General features: G+C 39.4%; 1 protein-coding gene across 1 annotated transcript in view; it reads left to right on the top strand.

The window, feature by feature from the left end:
• LOC132522633 (importin subunit alpha-1-like) overlaps positions 1-19,506 on the top strand; it is a 114,037-nt gene that overhangs the window by 5,955 nt on the left and 88,576 nt on the right. The window contains 2 exon segments of the mRNA XM_060153204.1: positions 16,226-16,314; positions 16,381-16,543. Coding sequence (XP_060009187.1) covers positions 16,226-16,314; positions 16,381-16,543 — 252 coding nt within the window.

Genomic DNA, 19,506 nt, shown 5'->3' with positions numbered 1-19,506 from the left:
AGGAGGAGGGTGGAATATAAATGATCTTCAGAGCATTTGAGAATCCCTTGAAAACTGTGTTCGAAATTTCGTGCTCATGCTAATGTGCACTTTCTACAGAGAGAGTCCATACATTTCATCAGGTTCTCAAAGGGATTTTTCTCAAAGGAGGTAAGAATTACTGATACAGAGGTGTCAGCAGCTTCAATGACCTATAATACTTCTCTGGTAAGAAATTAATCTTTCTCATAATTTTTATAAAACTAAGTGTGTACATTTCATATGTCCAAACATGTCTGTCCTTAAAAACACTTTATAGAACTCAATATTTCTCTACATAATTCAAATGCATCCTAACTGCCCAAAGGCAGGATAATTTCATTCTGAAGGATTTTCTCAATAATACTCCATTATATATTGTTGACTGGACAAGAAAGGATTTTATAAATGTTGTCATCGACATGTCTTTGAGGCTTTGACACATCTCTGGGCAGTTGTACATTAGGAATCAGAACATGAAACCATGGTCTAAAATTTTGTTATTGTCATAAATTGTTCAAATATTTTAACTTTTGTTTGGCAGGCCATTGTCCTTACTTCCCTTTGATGGGTACTGTGTTTCTCTGAGTGATAATGTGCTTCTGTACCATTGTGACACTCTATCTCATCTCCAAGCCCCTCAACTAAATGCCACGGTAGCAGAATATGCCGTATCCATCTCACATGCTGTTTTATTAGATTTTATTGCAGCCTTTTACTTTTAGACCACCTTCAGCTGCTACAGGCCTTATCTCTTCAGTTACCATCCACTGCCTTTTATTTGTGTGCAACCGTTTTCCAGCGTGACCTGCATTACGTCACCCACCAGATTCTTACTGCAAGTTCAGTACACAAAAGCGCGATCTTCTGTTTTCTTATTTCAGTCACTTTCCTATATTTGAAGTTCTATATAATTCAAGACAGGAGTAGAAAATAAGCCAGGAACATATAAAAACAGAAATAACCACTAAAATTACCTTAGATGACTCTTTAAAGAATTTGAGATAAATAATCTGCTTTGAGGGGGAAAAAAAAATTGATCTCTCCACAGGTAGGGTTAAAATAGATCCCACAACAATATGGCTTTATTTTAGTTTTCAATGATATTACCAGCCAGAAAGTGATAAATATATAAAACAAGTATAAAAAGTTTAGTGAAAGGGTTGTAAGCATCTGGATTTTGCATGGGGCAAGGTTTAATGCTGGGCAGGAAGCTTTTATCTTCCCTTCAGATAAACTCAGATGAACAGTCAGTGACTTCAATGAGGGTTGGACATAAAGGGAACACTCACATTTGGTCTGGGGTCATGCATATTCATTTGCTTATCTTATCAGAGACATTGTGATGTCTGCTGGAATTTTACTATTTTGAAGACAGTGGCCTTTTGGTAATAGACTTTCCTTAAATATGGGAGAAAATAAGGGATTTGCTGATAAAAAAACATCATAACATACAACATTTTTTGTCTGTTTAATACTTAGGACTTAGGGTTTGGGGATATGTCTGACTGTTAAAGAAGCTGACACTTCACACTTTTCCTATATTTTGTCGAACTACTTAAAAAATATATCTACCTATCAGGGGCTTTTGCCTTTTAAGTGACACCTCATTTTATGCTGTGATTTATTTACTGACAATAATGACTGTAACCACCACTACCTGATATTCTGCAGGTCCACAGCCCCTATCAATGCTGATTATTTTCCTAAGAACTTGAGACCAAAAGGCTGAGCTATTATTTCTAACACTAACATAATAATTACTCATCAACTGAGGAAAATAAATAGTGAGAACATAATTTAATGATCTAGGTAATCATTAATAATTAACCATTATTTAATATTAATTAATCAATTCATTAATGTTAATCCTTTGATAAATAATGACTAATCTTTCAAACAGCCTACAAACACTAATATCACTGGTCACATGAGCTGTCACAAACTATATACCAATGTCTGACTTGGAATGCTAACACTATAACTTCTTACAGTAGACCCTGGTTTAAAAAATACATACCAATCTCAGAACCTCTGGTTCCATGCACAAAGTAAGCATAATATACTAGAACACATGATTGAATGGCCTGCTCATGGCCACCCAGAAAGATTAGAATCTTGGTCTCCTCACTCCCAGTCAGGATACCTTCTACTATACTACACTGTTTCCCTTTTTAAAAGAAAAGAAAAGTCTCCTAGTTCATGTTCTTCACATCAGTAATAGCCATCAAAACCCAACTGTAGAAATAAACCTGGCACTAGCCGGCATGTTGTCAAATTTATTTTCCTAGACTGTGGCTTTCCAACTGTTTTAACAACTACTCTCAGTATGAAATGTATTATATATCATGACCCAATATACACATACTTAGGTACATAATGAATTGTATCAGTCAGGGTCCAACTAGGAAAACCGAGGAATTTAATTCAGGAAATTGGTACACAGGTAATGGAAGAGCTGAGAAGTCAAATTTCATTATTTGTGAATTGAGAGTAGCAACAGTAAGAAGTCACTATTACCCCTAAACTGGGGGAGACAAGGGATGAGGCAGAATTAACAGAGCCCAGAGACCAGGGTGTTCTTATAAAATCTGAAACCATCATGGCTCTCAGTTAGGGCCCTGGTGAAGAGACAGCTGTTGCTAGAGATGTAGCCAGAAGCATCTATGGCTCACAAAACAGTGTCAAGTGTTGACCGCTCCCCAAAATTTCTATCCCGTATCTCCAGCTGCCCCAAAGCCATCGGAGTGGTTTCCCTTTCTCTTACTAAGTCTAAAGCATAAGTCATCATTTCATCTAAAATTACTATCCTCTTCAAGCACCTCTTTTTCTTTCAATTTTTTTAATTTAGTGTGGCTTTTGTAATGACAAACTATGATCACATTAGCAAAAATTTGATTAAAGAAAAAAACCCCCATAATTCCACCAGCTGGACCCAATCTCTTAGAATTAAGTTGCCATTCTTCCTAGTCCTTCCTATTGTATATGTTTTTGTACCCTTGTAATCACAGTCTGTAATTCTAGTAGTATCTTGCTTACAATTCGAATTATTCCATAGGATTTTTCTTGTTGAAAAAGCTTTCGCAATAGATTATTGTTTTACTGTTATCTCTGTTTCCAGTAATTTTCTCCACCAGTTCATTCTACACACCTGGCTAACTTTAATCTTATTCATGGCACTACTTTACCCATCTTTTGTATGCTTAAGAACCTTGGGTGATTCCTCATTGTTCAAAAGACAAAGTCCAGGCTCCTTAGTCAAGCTCAAAGGCCCTTCCTTAAACAGGGAATCCATGTTTAAGGATTAATCCATCCTTTCCAGCCTCATCATCTATTATAGAACCTTTCCTTAGGCCAAATGGTACCACTCATTATTCCACACGGAAATGTAATTTTCCCAGTGCCTTCCTTCAAACCATTCTTCCTGCCTATAATACCCATGTTCCCTTTGACGCTTCCTTTAGCCCAGGTGCTATTTCCTCCCCCCAAAAGTGTTCTCCAGCTGATCCACCCACTGTGGTTACTCTCTTCTCTCTTTTTAACAATTTGTACTTGTTACTTGAGCCACCTGTTGGACAAGCTCTAGGACCGTATCTTCTATCTCTCTGTGTCCTCAGAGCTCGGCACAAAGGGCATGCTCAATAAATATTTATTAATGATGATGATGATACCCACTGTCAGCACATCTGTGCTGCTTTCTAACATAATGAGGAAAGCAGTACAGGAGGATTAGTGAGAAAATTCACTGTGGTCCTCCTTAAATGCCGCCAAAAGTCCTAAGAGATTTACAAACATTCTACTCCAATTGCAAAGACATAAACTTTGGAAGGAAGAAAGGAGGGAGGGAGGAAGGATGGGAGGGGATAATCAGGACTATTTTGCATTTTCACATAATCTGTTTCATTTATGATACAGCCGAGATAAATGTGAAACATTCTTAGATTGTAACATCTCTATTAGAAAATGTCTTGAGACTCAAGACAGCTTAAACAGTGGATCATAGAAGATTCCAAATTAGAGCCCTAGGCTTTGTAAATCCAACCAATGCATTTTAGTCATATCATAAGCGGTTTGGTACGATGGTTAAAGTTTGGGCTCCCAAGTGGTGCAACTACTAGTTGCATGACCATGGAAAATTTACTTTTTTTTGGGCCCAGTTTTCCCAGCTGTGAAAGAAGGACCATAGCAGTAGTACTCTAGAAAATGTTTAAAAACTCACTCTCCCCTCAAAAGCCCTGATTTGTAATATATGTCGATTTCCAAGGTGTACATATTCCCGCAATGGATGATTTCAAGCTGCTAATAGGCTCACAAGATTCCTGAAACTTCAACAATGGACTCTTTCAGGGTACCTTCCTTACAGGGTTGTTGTGAAGATTATAAGTTAATACATAAAAGCACTTAAAAATGGCCCTGGTATATCATATGCTTAGTTTGATGAATATTAGCTTTTTTTTAATATTAGCTATTTTTATCATAACATTTTAGTTTGCCTTCTTCCATGGAAATGGAGGATAGAAATAGCAAGTACTATTGAAAAAGGCAGTTGCCGTGATTTTAGTTCATTTCATCCTCTTCCTAATCACATGTTTTATGTTCGCTACTGCCAAGCAGCCCCATTGACTTATTTGAATTTCTTTCCTTTTCCTTAATTCATCTTTTTTTTTGGAGCATTCTAAGAATCAGAGGACTGGCTAAAAGCCACATACCAGGAAAGAAAAGTGCTATAAAAAGTAAGGATAATCCCAGCTGAATAATTTCCCCTGAATAATAATCATTTTAAGAAAGGCTTAAGTAACTACTCAAACAACTAGATATGAAAGTTTATTCAGATACAATTACTTATTGCCCACTTTTGGGGGGGATATGAATTGTACTTCACCTAGCCTCTTTTCAAAATAATTTTATTCCCTGGTGTTCTTCCTGACACAAAAGAGATAAGAATTTTTTATTAAAAAGAATCCCAAAATATATGACTCCGAACGGTAAGACTTTCTGCTTTTTTATTTCTATCAGTACTCCCATGACTTCTACTTATAAAATATCTGCTTACAAATATTGTAATTTTCAGGGTGTTTCATCAGAACTACTACTCAGGCAATAAACATTTGCTACATAGAAAACAGGGTGTTTTTCCATCTTTAAACCAAAAATGGACTAGCCAACTACTCAGTTCCTCAGCTGGAACCCCCAGGTCCCAGCATTTTTCTCTAGAATGTTCTCCTTTCTTGCTCAGCTGTTCTGTCACTCCTCAATTTTTTTTTTTTTTTTTGGCTGTGCCATGAGGGATCTTAGTTCCCTGACCAGGGATCGAACCCATGTCCCTTGCAGTGGAAGCACAGAGTCCTTACCACTGGACCACCAGGGAAATCCCTGTCACCCGTCTCTTTTACAAATTCTGAATTCTTCATTTTCTTCTCCCACTCAGGAAATGGTTTCTAATTTTACTTTTGCAAATTTTATTCCCTTCTCAGTTATTTTCTCCGTTGTTCCTTTCCTCCTGTTGGTATTATTTTGTTACTTCTTTCCTGAATGCCACACCTACAGTCATCTTCAACCGTTAGGGGAGTTTACGATTATGAAGAGCCTCCTTTTGCTGTTGGAGGAACACAGGAGACGGTGAAACACTGAGGCTACAATCCCATGCGAATGGCTGCTTGAATTCACCCTATTTTGAGAAAATGGAAGTCTCTCCCAATCTTTTTCCTACCCTTTCTCCTCTTTCCCTGCCCTGGCTCTGGCAACCGCCCTTCTACTTTTGGTCGCTTTGAATGGGACTACTCTTATTAGGTGGAATCATACAATATTTGTCTTTGATGAATGGCTGATTTCACTTAGCATAATGTCCTCAAGATTCATCCAGGTTGAATCATTTAACAGGATTTCCTTCCTTTTCAAAGCTGAATGATATGCCATGGTATGTACATACCACATTTTGTTTATTTGTTCATCCATTGATGGACACTTGGGTTGCTTCTGCTTTTGGGCTTCCAAATAATTCTATGAAAATTGGTGTGCAAATATCTGTTCCAGTTCCTGATTTCAACTCTTCTGGATTAGCAGTGGAATTGCTGGATCATATGGTGATTCTAATTTTAATTTTTTTTAGGAACCACAATACTGTTTTCCATAACAGTATGCTTTTCTTTGTACACCATTTTACCTTCCCACTAGCAGTGCCTAAGGATTCCAACTTCTCTACATCCTTCCTAGCACTTGTTAGTTTCTGGGGTTTTAATTTTTTGATAGTAGTCACCCTATCTTCATTAAAAGCATGTATGTTATTAAACAAAAAGCTAAGAATAATTTCTGTCATACACCACCTTGATCCCATGTTCATAATTTTCAAAATCCCTTGAATTCCAGTTGTTGCTATTAATCTCATTTTTGCTCTAAAATATAGGACTTTGTTTCCAGGATGAGACCAGAGACTGCAGAATCTGCTTAAACTCTGCAGCATCCTTGTTAATAGGTCTCTCTTTCTCTCCACGTTTTCCACAGTGAAAGCTATCTTGCAGGACCTCCAAGCTTGGTAGATCCCTCTCTCCAGCGTGAAGTCAGTAGCCCATTTCTCCCTGAACTACAGTTAACCTACTTATGGCTGACATTTCCGTTTCCTTCTCGTCAGCTTTATTAAGATGTAACGTACACTTAAGTGTAAAATTCAATGAGTTTTGACAAACCTCTACAGTATTGAAACCACCACAACAATCATAATATAGAACATTTTTAAGGGTTTCTATTTGACCTCTCTGCATTAATTAAACAAATAGAAAACTGGAGGGTGTATGAACAACCGTTAGCTCTATTGGTTATGAACAATACTACTCCCACATTCGTATCCTTACTTACAATCTTTGTCTCCTTTCTTACTATTGCTAAAAGATTCTTTAGTATACAAAAGGGAGATAGGAAAGCTGTGGAGAGAAGAGGAAAGGAGAGGACAAGAAAGGAGAGGAAACGGTATGTTTACTCTAAGTTGACATATTTCAATAAGCTTAATCCTAGACTATTAGCACATGATTGCTGGGTTTTCTTCCACCTGTAGTAAATGGCTATATCTCTGTGATGTGAATAATTGTTTTCCATTGAATACTTTTGGCCCCTATTCTGTGTCTATGGGCTTGTAAGTTTCCTCCCTTCCTTCCTTCCTTCCTTCCCTCCCTCTTCCTTTCCTTTTGTTTCTTTTCAGAAATGCTACTCTCTGAAATGTAGTTACTTACTTCTTCCTTATCAGTAATCTATGTTGAAATTTCGTTGCTTAATGACTTTACATTTATATTGGTCCCATCACATTCACTTTTTTCTCCTGGAGTTTGATTTTGTGTTCAACAAACACATTGTTCAGCACTTATTCTGTGCAGGGTATTCATTTGTTCTTCTAGGAACTTCATTTCACATCCAACAAACTCTTTACTGAGCATTTACTGTGTATAGGGCAAGTTTTCATCTTCTATTTCTTTGGGTTCAACTACAAACTAAGTTTTTTCCTTTTCCTATTATCTGGGATGGCTTTCCCTGTATTCAGTTCACAACTGTTGTAGCATTTGTTAACATTTCCCCCTACACAAATAACATTGCATTCTTTAATCCAGGCACTGCTTGGCATTTGTCAGATGTTTTTCCCCAGCTTTTCTAAAAGTATATTAATAGCCTTCATGCACTTGAAATTTTACTTTAAGTATTTTATTTAGAGGTCCTTTAAGTTACCTTGGTATATATATTTAAAGACTTTTATTTTAAATCTGTCAGTCTAATTATAAATAAATTCCATCCTGGCACTCCTTAGTGAAGCTTAGATTTGGGACCCAACCTGAACACTAAAATAATGCCTTTAAGTAAAGTCCATTCTAATAATTGGGTCTGTAATATCTAGTTTCCCCTGAAATCCCAGCAGTTCTTTGCATCCAGTAGGTGAGGTGGTGGTCGATAATATTTGGAATTGTAGAATTTTAGAATGCAAAAGAACTGTAGGGAAATAAAGCACAGGACTAAATTATTTTATGACTTTGAATTTGCCAGTGGTTTCTTAGATATGACATGAAAAGCACAAGAAACAAAACCAAAAAATAGACAAACTGAAACTCATCAAAACTTAAAACTTTGTACTTCAAAGGCACTATCAAGAAAGTAAAAAGACAGTTGAAGAATAGGAGAAAATATCTGCAAATCATATATCTGATAAGGTCTAGTATCCTGGATACATAAAGAACTCTTACAACCCAACAACAAAAAGACAAACAACCCAATCAAAGAACGGGCAAAGGCCTTGAATAGACATTGCTCCAAGGAAGATATATGTGACCAACAAGCACATGAAAAGATGTTCAACGTCATTAGCCATTAGGGAAATGCAAATCAAAGTCACACTGAGGTACCACTTCACACTGACCAGGATGGCTATAAGAGTAATTTAAAAATGTTAGATAACAGAAAATAATAATAAAAACACAATAATCAAAAACAAAACAGAAAATGAGGACGTGGAAAAATAATTGGAACCCTCATACGTTGCTGACAGGAATGTAGAATGGTGCAACCTCTGTGGAAAACCATTTGGTAGTTCTTCAATATGCTGAATATACAGTTATATGACCCAGCAATTATATTCCTAAGCATATACCCAAAAGAATTGAAAGCAGGTATTCAAATAGAAACTTGTACGTGTAAGTTTGTAGCAGCACTATTCACAATAGTGAAAAGGTAGAAGCAATCCAAATGTCTATCAACAGATGAATGGATAAAGAAAATGTGATATATCTACACAATGGGGTATTATTCAGCCATAAAAATGAAGTACCGATACATGTTATCACATGGATAAACCTTGAAAACATATGCTAAGTGAAAGAGGCCAAACACAAAAGGCCACATACTATGTCATTCCATTTATTTGAACTGTCCAGTATAGGAAAATCTATAGAGACAGAAGGCAGATTCATGATTTCCAGGGGCTGGGGACAGGGGAGAGTGGGGAGTGACTGCTTAATGGATATGGGGTTTCCTTTGGGGGTGATGAAAATGTTCTGAAACTAGGTAGTGATGACTGCACAGCATTGCGAATGTAATAAATACCACTGAGTTATACACTTTAAAATGGTTAAAATGGTGCCTTCCACGTTATGTGAATTTTATCTCAATTCAGAAAAACTTATTGATGAATGTATTATTCACTACCCATGTGTTAGGTGTAGTAGATGTAGGGTTGATTAAGATACGGCTTCACTTTTTGGCCTTTGAGGTCCTCAAGGGACTGTCAAGTAAAATAATACAGAACGAAGGTGTGGGCTCTAACACATACACGGGCTGCTAGGGGACCAGGTGATAATGGCGATACCAGTGGTAGGGCTTTCCACATGAAGGCAGAGAGCCTTGGAGGACTGCGTGATTGATTCAAAGTTTGCGAGTGTCCCCTTTGTGCTTGCTACTGTACTAGGCTGGGTGTTCAATGATGAACAGAGCCCATCCATCCCTCCTGGAACTTGCACTTGGGGCGAAGGCAGATATAAATTATGAATTCCTGCAGACTGAGGTAGGTGCTACAAAGAAAGGGAAGAGTCTTCTAGGAAAGTGCAGAATAAAAACTTGACCTAGACCAGAGATGAGGGAAGGCCTCCTTCTGAAAGTAATCCTTAAGCTGGGATCTGTGGAATGAGTAGGAAAGGGGAGCAAGAGAGACTAGCACGGGGAGTTAGGTTAGGACTCTGTGCTTTCACTGCTGAGGGCCTGGGTTCAATCCCTGTTCGGGGAGCTAACATCCCACAAGTGGTGCGGCGTGGCCAAAAAAGAGAGAGACAGAGAGAGACTAGCGTGTGCAAAACCTGTGGCAATGGCAGGAGGAAACAAGATGTTAAAGGGCATGAAGGAAGGTTGCTGTGGTTGGAATAAGCTGCCTAAGTGGGAGTTGAGACTGGAGAGACAAACAGGGTCTGGGAGGGCTTCCTATACAGGCCCTGATAAAGATTATGTTCTTTATGCTAAGCGTCATAGGAAGGGGGCAGAGTGGGTATGGGGTATGGTTACCTCCGTCCTGGCAGTCAAGAATGGACTGGAGGCGGGAAGAATAGCTGTGAAGTGGAGACTAGTTAGGAAACTACTGTGATTGTCCAGGGACTAGATGATGGTGCTTTCAGTTTGGAGACAGATACAGAAAAGTGGAGCTAGCCCTACAGAACGGGGGTGGAGTTAGGAAGGGAAAGGGGAAGACTGGCTCAGGCCCAGTGACACCATGCACTAAGGGGTGGAGGCACTAAAGCATGAAACAGAAGCTGTATGTGGTGTACGAGAGGAGGTCACTATGGCAGAGTCCATGGAAAGGTGTAGGTGCAAGGGGGTCTTTAAGTCTGCAGGAATCAGATCACCACGGCACTCACTGATGAGTCTTATCATGGTGGACACAGGAAACTGTGAAGCATTTAAGAAGGGCAACGTGACAACCAGATTCATGTTTACAAAGATCATTACAGAGATGCTAGAGAATGGATTTAGGGAGAATGAAAGGAAGATACTCTTGAGTATAAACAAGGAAATGGATTAGGAGACTGTTGCAACTGCTCAATGTGAGAGCTAGTGAGAGCTACTCTCATGACACAGTGTCATGAGACTGGGAAATGGGATGGATGTGAGCCTGTTTCTGAGATCAGATCAACTGATAATCACAACAGTCATGACCCGTGGCACATACACAACCCCAGCGTCTTCTCCCATATGGTCTCACGGATGCTTGCCAGTTTAAGGGCTGTGGCATGAAACAAATGAAAAGATGCCACTGGAATGGAGTCTCTGACAACATTTTGCTTTCAAAATTTACCCCCCATTTTGATGTGATATTGTCACCCAACTAAACTGTAAGTTCTTTAAGAAGAGGGATCACAGGGCTTCCCTGGTGGTGCCGTGGTTAGGAATCTGCCTGCCGATGCAGGGGGCAGGGGTTCAAGCCCTGGTCCGGGAAGATCCCACATGCCACAGAGCAACTAAGCCTGTGTGCCACAACTACCGAGCCTGCGCTCTAGAGCCCGCGAGCCACAACTACTGAAGCCCACGTGCCACAACTACTGAAGCCCGCGCGCCTAGAGCCCATGCTCCGCAGCAAGAGAAGCCACCACAACAAGAAGCCCACGCACAGCAGCGAAGACCCAACGCAGCCAAAAATAAAATAAATAAATAAATTAATTAAAAAAAAGAACAATTAAATAAAGTCTTAGAAGGAAATCAGAGAAAAATAAAAAAGTTCATTAGATATGTGAAGATTAAATAGCCTCTAAGTGTGTGTGTATGTGTGTGTGTGTGTGTGTGTGTGTGTATTTATGTACACTTCTTAGCAGGTTTGGTCTTCTAATTATGACACAAAAATATAGAAGAAAGGTCGCACAATTTCTTTTAGAATTAGTGCCATCTAAGAGACAAACTCTAATCTCTTCCCATGGCAAAATCTAGTGGAGCTATAGCATTATTATTTCCCTCTTAGAGTATTTTGAAGCTAGCTGTCCATCCTGTTACTGATTTAGTAGATGGAAATGGGAGCACACGCTGGGGATAAGTGGCAAGAGGGGAGTAAGAAGGACAAACAAGGCTCAAAGAACAGATGGGGTTGCATGGAACACTGTCAGGCTGGAATTCTCCATCTGCCTCAGATCCATTCTCTACTCTTCTGTGCCTTGCTCTGTGCCCCAAAGGAGGATGATGTTCCTGGACTGTATTAGTAAGCTCACTTGTCTTCTGTCTTCCAACTGATACCAGAGGGAACTCAGCCATCAGCAGGGATTCTGGGGGTGAGGGATAGTGAGGTCGGGGTGTCCGTTCCCTTGTTGAACATCTGATTGGCTGCATGCCTCCACCTCAGACCACAGTTATTTTGGGTGCGTGTGTGTGTGGGGGGGGGGTGAAGGGTGAGGGGGCAATGGGAGGCGTCATCTTCTGTGGCTACTTTCCTGGGTTCTGAGATCTGCTCTCAGGTCTACATGTACTAATGGTCCTCTACTATTGCTGACCCGGGATGCTTCACTAGACTCTTGTTTCCCCTGAACCCTGCCCATACCTTTGTAAAGGTTCCTGCATTAACAGGCCCCAGGTTCCATCTGCATGTACCGTCAGCTTCTCACTGGAAACCTTGACTGATATAATTGTCTCCTATGCAAATGAAGCACTAAACTCTGACAAGATGATCCTGGAAAATCCCAAGGAGATAGGGTAACAATTTTCACTGACATTTTTCTTTGGCCTGTGTAGTGAAAAACTGAATGGATGTTTAAAATGTAATCTGTAGCAAATTATTGACGGGATAATCCTCCCTTAGGGCTCACTCTCCTCTGGTAGACCCAGCTCCCCAATAACTGTAAACAAAACTATGAAACTACTTTATGAATTAAGGTGTGAACATCTTAAGTTTGAGATGCCTGAGGGGATAGCCTAGTGGCAATACTTTCTGGAAACAGTGAGTTCCACATAGTAGGAGGTATTCAAGCAGAAGGTGGAAAAGCAATGGATTGGTGGTTGAACTTTATGATATTAAGGTCTTTTCCAATGTGTACTTTTTGATTCTTGGATTTATGCCATAATGGTCTGTCACCACAAATTTACTATGAAAATGTTGACTACTAAGATGGGTACTTTAATATAATGATACATGAACAGTATATGAAAGATAGACGTTTAAGCACAAAAAGCTTAAAGAGAATTCATCTTCAGCATGACATGGTGAAAATCCTGGTATCTGGAGACCGATAAACCTCTTTTTCAATGCTTGCTCTCAATGAAAAGCCATGTGTCCTATGGAAGCTACCTAACATTTCAGTTTCTCACATCTTTCTCAATAGAGCAATGATAGGAATTCACTGAGATAACGCCTAGGACAAATTTAGGCACTCAATAAGTGTTACTTCTCTTTGCTTCACTATCACCATTAAACTGTTCTTCCTATTACACCAATTTATGGTGCTAAGGTAAATAAGAATGCATTTAAGATTTCTTTTTTTAAGGAACGAAATAATGCCATTTGCAGCAACATGAGGGACCAAAAGATTATCATACTAAGTAAGTCAGATAGAGAAAGACAAATATCACTTATATGTGGAATCTAAAAAAAATAATACAAATGAATTTATTTACAAAACAGAATCAGACTCTGTAGTAACCAAACTTATGGTTACTAAAGGGGAAAGGGTGGGGGAGGGATAAATTAGGAGTTTGGGATTAGCAGATACAAACCAGGATACATAAAATAAACATCAAGGTCCTACTGCATAGCACAGGGAACTATATTCAATAACTTATAATAATTTATGATGGAAAAGAATCTGAAAAAAGTATGTGTGTATATATATATATATATATATATATATATATATATATAAAAAACACTGAATCACTTTGCTTTACACCTGAAACTAACACAACATTGTAAATCAACTATACTTCCATTAAAAAAATGTTTTAAAAGTAAGCATGCAACCTAACAAAAAATAAAATTAAAAATAAAATAAATTTTTTTAAATAAAAAAAAGAATTTGGTTTTTAGTTGAAAACCACAATCAAAGTAATGATCAAGACCTCCACTTTAGCATCTCCCAACTCTGAGGGCACAGTGTTCCATGCTACAGGGAATACATTGTATAAGAAAGTGTTCCCCAAAAGAGCTGGTATTTAAATATACTAGTAAACAAATTCTATTCATACACTGCTTTCCACCTCTAGCCATTTTGCTTGGAGGCTCACAACCACCTTCACTTATAAAGAGACTAATTTACAAAGGGCAGAAAATCACTCATCATCCTAGAGGAAGTGGTCTCTTCACTGACTCATTTAGACATTTCACTAGGTTGGGGATTTTGATTAAAAAATCAAAAACTGTTTAAACTGTAAAAAGTAAACAGCACACAGGAGCATAGATGAGCGATATGAGTGGAGTCAAATCATCTCTAAATACAGTCAGGAATTTCTAGAACAAGAACACCTCCCTGGCCTGGGGTAGTGAGGCCATGAGAGAAGCAGGTAGCTGAGAGGTTAAGAGCACAGGCTCAGGAAACTCAACCAAATCCTGCTACTTTCACATGTAACTTGTGTCACTTTGGACAAGCTATTCAGCCTTTCCATGCTTCAGTTTCCTCACCTGCAAAATGGAGGTAACACTAGAACCTACGCATGGGGGTTTTGTCAAGTTTAAACGAGATCATCCAGTTAAAGTACGTGGCATAACCCCTACTTCAGAGAAAGTGTTTCACAAATACAGCTATTACTATTGCAAGACAAAGCAACGGCGTCCCAGTGGAGAGCTGATTTGCCTAGAGCCACAGAGCTGCTTAGTGACAAAGCAGGAACTTGAGCCCAGATCCTGTCCAGGGTCCTTTTGTTATAACTGCACCACAGCTTAATTAGCTTTTGAAACATGGGTGATAAGAATTTCAGCTAAAAAAGAGAATAAGAGCTAGACAGCCTGCTATCTGCAATCGATGTTGATTTTCCAGGAAGCAGACACATCACAAGCCATCTATGCAGAAAAACATAAATAAATCAAATTTCTTCAGAATGTTCTTGTCTTCTTCCTGTGCATGGGACTGCCTCACAGTTGAACCCCTTATAACACGGTTCTTTGGTGATTTGAGTGACCAAATCTCCTCACGTATCAAAAGGCACAGGCTTACAACACACTTGGCTCTTCCTGTGACTAATGCTGTAGTGACGCCCCAGCGTAGACAGTTCTGGCAGGCCAGAAATGGATGCGGAGATTAAAGAACTAAAGTAAAGCCTGCAATCATCTCTGAGACCACCTATGCCTGGTTTTATACACATGCCTTAGCTATTTTGAGTCACTAGGGACATATCACTCCCAGCCTCAATTCAGAAAGCCTTCTGTTGGTCACATGTTGTAACCAGGAGAGCAGCAGCCCTACTACCAGCTACTATAATGTCCTTGGCTAATAAGCACAGGCTCCAACACAATGCAGTAAGGCTGAATGAATTTGGGCAATCAAGACTTAACTCATAATGAAACTTTGAACAAAATGGAGCTTAACACGCTTCTTCAGGCTTTCCCCCACTCAGATTGCTCCTGCTAGAAGCATTTGTTGTTCTTTGCTTCTTAAAGTCATTTCATGTAATCCCAGTCAATTCCAGCAAGCACAAGTTGACCCCAAACCTTTATTGGGCTCTTGCAGCACCATTTTCCTGACTTTTCTTGGAAGAAAAGTAGGGCCTCCCTAGGTTTAGAAAGTGCTTTTCTGGTTAATGAGCACTGCACGGTTTTATTCCTAATTACGATAGTCCCTTTTGTAGTGTCATGGTTCTAGGAGAGACTGGAAAGTTTGCATCCTTAAATGTCAAGCCACCTAAACAGTTGCAGTGTATATTAAAATCCGAGGAGTCACAATAATATCTTATTGAATTCTTTAAGACCAGTAGAGCGATCCCCACACAGATTGTCTGCAGATTCTCAGAGAGTAATAGATGAGGATATTTCAGTCCAACGTGTCTGAGCTGGGACAGAGTGGAGAGGGCTGCAGTTGGGGAAATTTGTGTATTAGAGAACCAGGGAGATGCCTTTCTCAGCCCTACCAGTTTGAGAAATCTATTCATTCCTCTCTTAAAGAGTATGGTGACATTTCCCTGCTTCTCTGTTAAGCATGAAGAATTGAAAACTAACTCATTTAGAGGGCCGTGCTTAGATCATATGTCTGGATTTTAGCCAATTTGTATGGTGTCGTCAAGGATGTTTTCAAGTATGTAACCCAGCAACACTACTGTGCTGATTTTTGCGTCCTTTTGGGGAAGTTCTGCATATTTAGCTTGTATCCCTCTAGTTGGCTCCTCTCTGTTTTGATTTCACCCCAGTTACTTAACTTAACCCTTAAAACCAGGAGGAATTTGGAAACTACTTTTCTCTTTTAGGAAATGTGTACCTGCCATATCATCAACAGTGACAAAAGATTGAAGGTAATGACAGTCCCTTCCCCTACCTTAGGTTGCCTTCCGTGCTAATTCAGGCGAGACTTACTTCTAGGAAGAGGTCAGCGTGTAGGACAGATTCTAGCTTGATTCCCAGGAGTGCCACATGTGTCACCTTTGAGTCTCAACTTCCACATCTGTAAAATAGGGCAATATAGTCAATCCTTGGGTCTCTCTGAGAATCTGGAGATAACACATACAGGGCACTGAGCTGGGTACACCAGGAAGTGTTTGCTATGTAATAACTGCCTTTCCCTTTTCCTCCAAGATGATCAGATGAAACGCAAGCCAGCTGAGGAGAGGAAATTTGCAGTAGAAACCTCAAAAATTGTTATCCAGCAGACATGTTCTTCTTTGGTAAGGACCTGGAGAAAATTGGAGAAATTTCTAAATATGAAACTTCTTTCATGTCATTAACCTTAGACCTCTCAGACGAGAGGCACCAAGACCATTCTACATAAGGAACATATGATCAAGCAGGAGATTAGCATTCGCCCACTTACCACCAGGGGACAATATCAGGCTGTAATTATTGTGCAAGGCGGCTATGAAACGCTGGGTTGGGTGATGGCAGACCCAAAAAGAGGTATGCGACAGTTCCTTCCAAGAGGGGTGTAATGTAATGGAAAGAACACTGGTCCTGACTCCACATTTGGTTACCTACTAACTAATCCAACATCTCTAACTCCTAGTTTTCTTTGATTTATTTTATCTGTAAAAACAGGCAATGATATTTTCTATTTCCTCACAGGACTATTTAGAGTAGAGCTCCTCAAACTTCCACGTGTGTAAAGAACACCCGGGGGTCTTGTTAAAACGCATAGTCTGATTCAGTAGGCTGGGGTCAGAACATGGGATTCTACATTTCTAGCAATTTCTGGGAGATGCTGGTGCTCCTGGGCTGTGGACCACACTTTGAGAAGCAAGGGTTTTAGAGGACTGTATGACATGTTATACCCGTAAAAGGACGTGTAAACTCGGGTACAGCATGTGGAAGCCGGTGCCATGAGCAGCAGCATTATTCATATACTCTACTGAGCAATCTGACTCACATCTTCCCATTCTACGTTGTTCTTTTCAGTGTTTCGAGCAGCACCTACATTCAGAATTAATTTTTTCAGTGTGATTAAGATGGGACACATGGGAATCAGCCATGCCTGGTACAACATAGGACCTAAAGGAAGAAAAGGAGAGATGAAGGGAGAAAATCTAGAAGTACATTGTGTTTTAGGGGTAGAGGTGGTTGTCTCCTTTTGTGATAGAAGAAGGGAAGCAGCCGGCTGGCATTGTGCATCAAGTATTTAGGGATAGCAGTAAGTGAAGACAGATTAGTCAAAGGTGTTTACATTGATGATAGAGACACTTAGGGATGCTACTGTGGATAGATATGACTTGATAAATTTCTAGAAACTTCTTGTGATGCTTCATCTGTCTATATTGCTGTATCTACTCATAGGCCTCTGGAGGAGAGACAAAAACAATTATTTTTTGAATTTTATTTTTTTATACAGCAGGTTCTTTTTTTTTAATAAATTTATTTATTTATTATTTATTTATGGCTGTGTTGGGTCTGCGTTGCTGTGCACAAGCTTTCTTTAGTTGTGGTGAGTGGGGGCTACTCTTTGTTGCGGTGCACGGGCTTCACATTGTCGTGGCTTCTCACTGTGGAGCACGGGCTCTAGGTGCACAGGCTTCAGTAGTTGTGGCACGTGGGCTCAGTAGTTGTGGCTTGCGGGCTCTAGAGCTCAGGCTCAGTAGTTGTAGCGCATGGGCTTAGTTGCTCTGCGGCATGTGGGATCTTCCCAGGCCAGGGCTCGAACCCATGTCCCTTGCGTTGGCAGGCAGATTCTTAACCACTATACAGCAGGTTCTTATTAGTTATCTATTTTATATATATTAGTGTATATATGTCAATCCCAATCTCCCACTTCATCCCACCACCACCCCCCCTTCCACTTTCCCCCTTGGTGTCCTTACGTTTGTTCTCTACATCTGTGTCTCTATTTCTGCCCTGCAAACTGATTCATTTGACCATTTTTATAGATTCCACATATATGCATTAATATACAATATTTGTTTTTCTCTTTCTGACTTACTTCACTCTGTGTCACAGTCTCTAGATCCATCCACGTCTCTACAAATCTCCCAATTTCGTTCCTTTTTATGGCTGAGTAATATTCCATTGTATACATGTACCACATCTTCTTTATCCATTTGTCTGCTGATGGGCATTTAGGTTGCTTCCATGACCTGGCTATTGTAAATAGTGCTGCAATGAACATTGGGGTGCATGTGTCTTTTTGAATTATGGTTTTCTCAGGTTATATGCCTAGGACTGGGATTGCTGGGTCATATGGTAATTCTATTTTTAGTTTTTTAAGGAACCTCCATACTGTTCTCCATAGTGGCTGTATCAATTTACATTCCCACCAACAGTGCAACAGGGTTCCCTTTTCTCCACACCCTCTCCAGGATTTGTTGTTTGTAGATTTTCTGATGATGCCCATTCTAACCGGTGTGAGGTGATACCTCATTGCAGTTTTGATTTGCATGTCTTTAATAATTAGTGATGTTGAGCAGCTTTTCATATGCTTCTTGGCCATCTGTATGTCTTCTTTGGAGAAATGTCTATTTAGGTCTTCTGCCCATTTTTTGATTGGGTTGTCTGTTTTTTTAATATTAAGCTGCATGAGCTGTTTATATATTTTGGAGATTCATCCTTTGTCCATTGATCCATTTGCAAATATTTTCTCCCATTCTGAGGGTTGTCTTTTCGTCTTGTTTGTAGTCTCCTTTGCTTTGCAAAAGCTTTTAAATTTCATTAGGTCCCATTTGTTTATTTTTGTTTTTATTTCCATTACTCTAGGAGGTGGATCAAAAAGATCTTGCTGTGATTTATGTAAAAGAGTGTTCTTCCTATGTTTTCCTCTAAGAGTTTTATAGTGTCCAGTCTTACATTTAGGTCTTTCATCCATTTTTAGTTTATTTTTGTGTATGGTGTTAGAGAGTGTTCTAATTTCATTCTTTTACATTTAGCTGTCCAGTTTTCCCAGCAGCATTTATTGAAGAGACTGTCTTTTCTCCATTGTATATCCTTACCTCCTTTGTCATAGATTAGTTGACCATAGGTGTGTGGGTTTATCTCTGGGCTTTCTATCCTGTTCCATTGATCTATATTTCTGTTTTTGTGCCAGTACCATATTGTCTTGATTACTGTAGCTTTGTAGTATAGTCTGAAGTCAGGGAGTCTGATTCCTCCAGCTCCATTTTTTTCCTGCAAGACTGCTTTGGCTATTCGGGGCCTTTTGTGTTTCCATACAAATTTTAAGATTTTTTGTTCTAGTTCTGTAAAAAATGCCACTGGTAACTTGATAGGGATTGTACTGAATCTGTAGTTTGCTTTGTGTAGTACAGTCATGTTCACAATATTGATTCTTCCAATCCAAGAACATGGTTTATCTCTCCATCTGTTTGTGTCATCTTTGATTTCTTTCATCAGTGTCTTATAGTTTTCTGAGTACAGGTCTTTTACCTCCTTAGGTAGGTTTA

The sequence above is a fragment of the Lagenorhynchus albirostris genome, chromosome 7, assembly GCF_949774975.1.
Source record: "Lagenorhynchus albirostris chromosome 7, mLagAlb1.1, whole genome shotgun sequence".
In the NCBI taxonomy this organism is placed as follows: domain Eukaryota; kingdom Metazoa; phylum Chordata; class Mammalia; order Artiodactyla; family Delphinidae; genus Lagenorhynchus; species Lagenorhynchus albirostris.
Note: the sequence above shows the minus strand (reverse complement) of the source record. Positions and strands in the feature narration are given on the sequence as shown.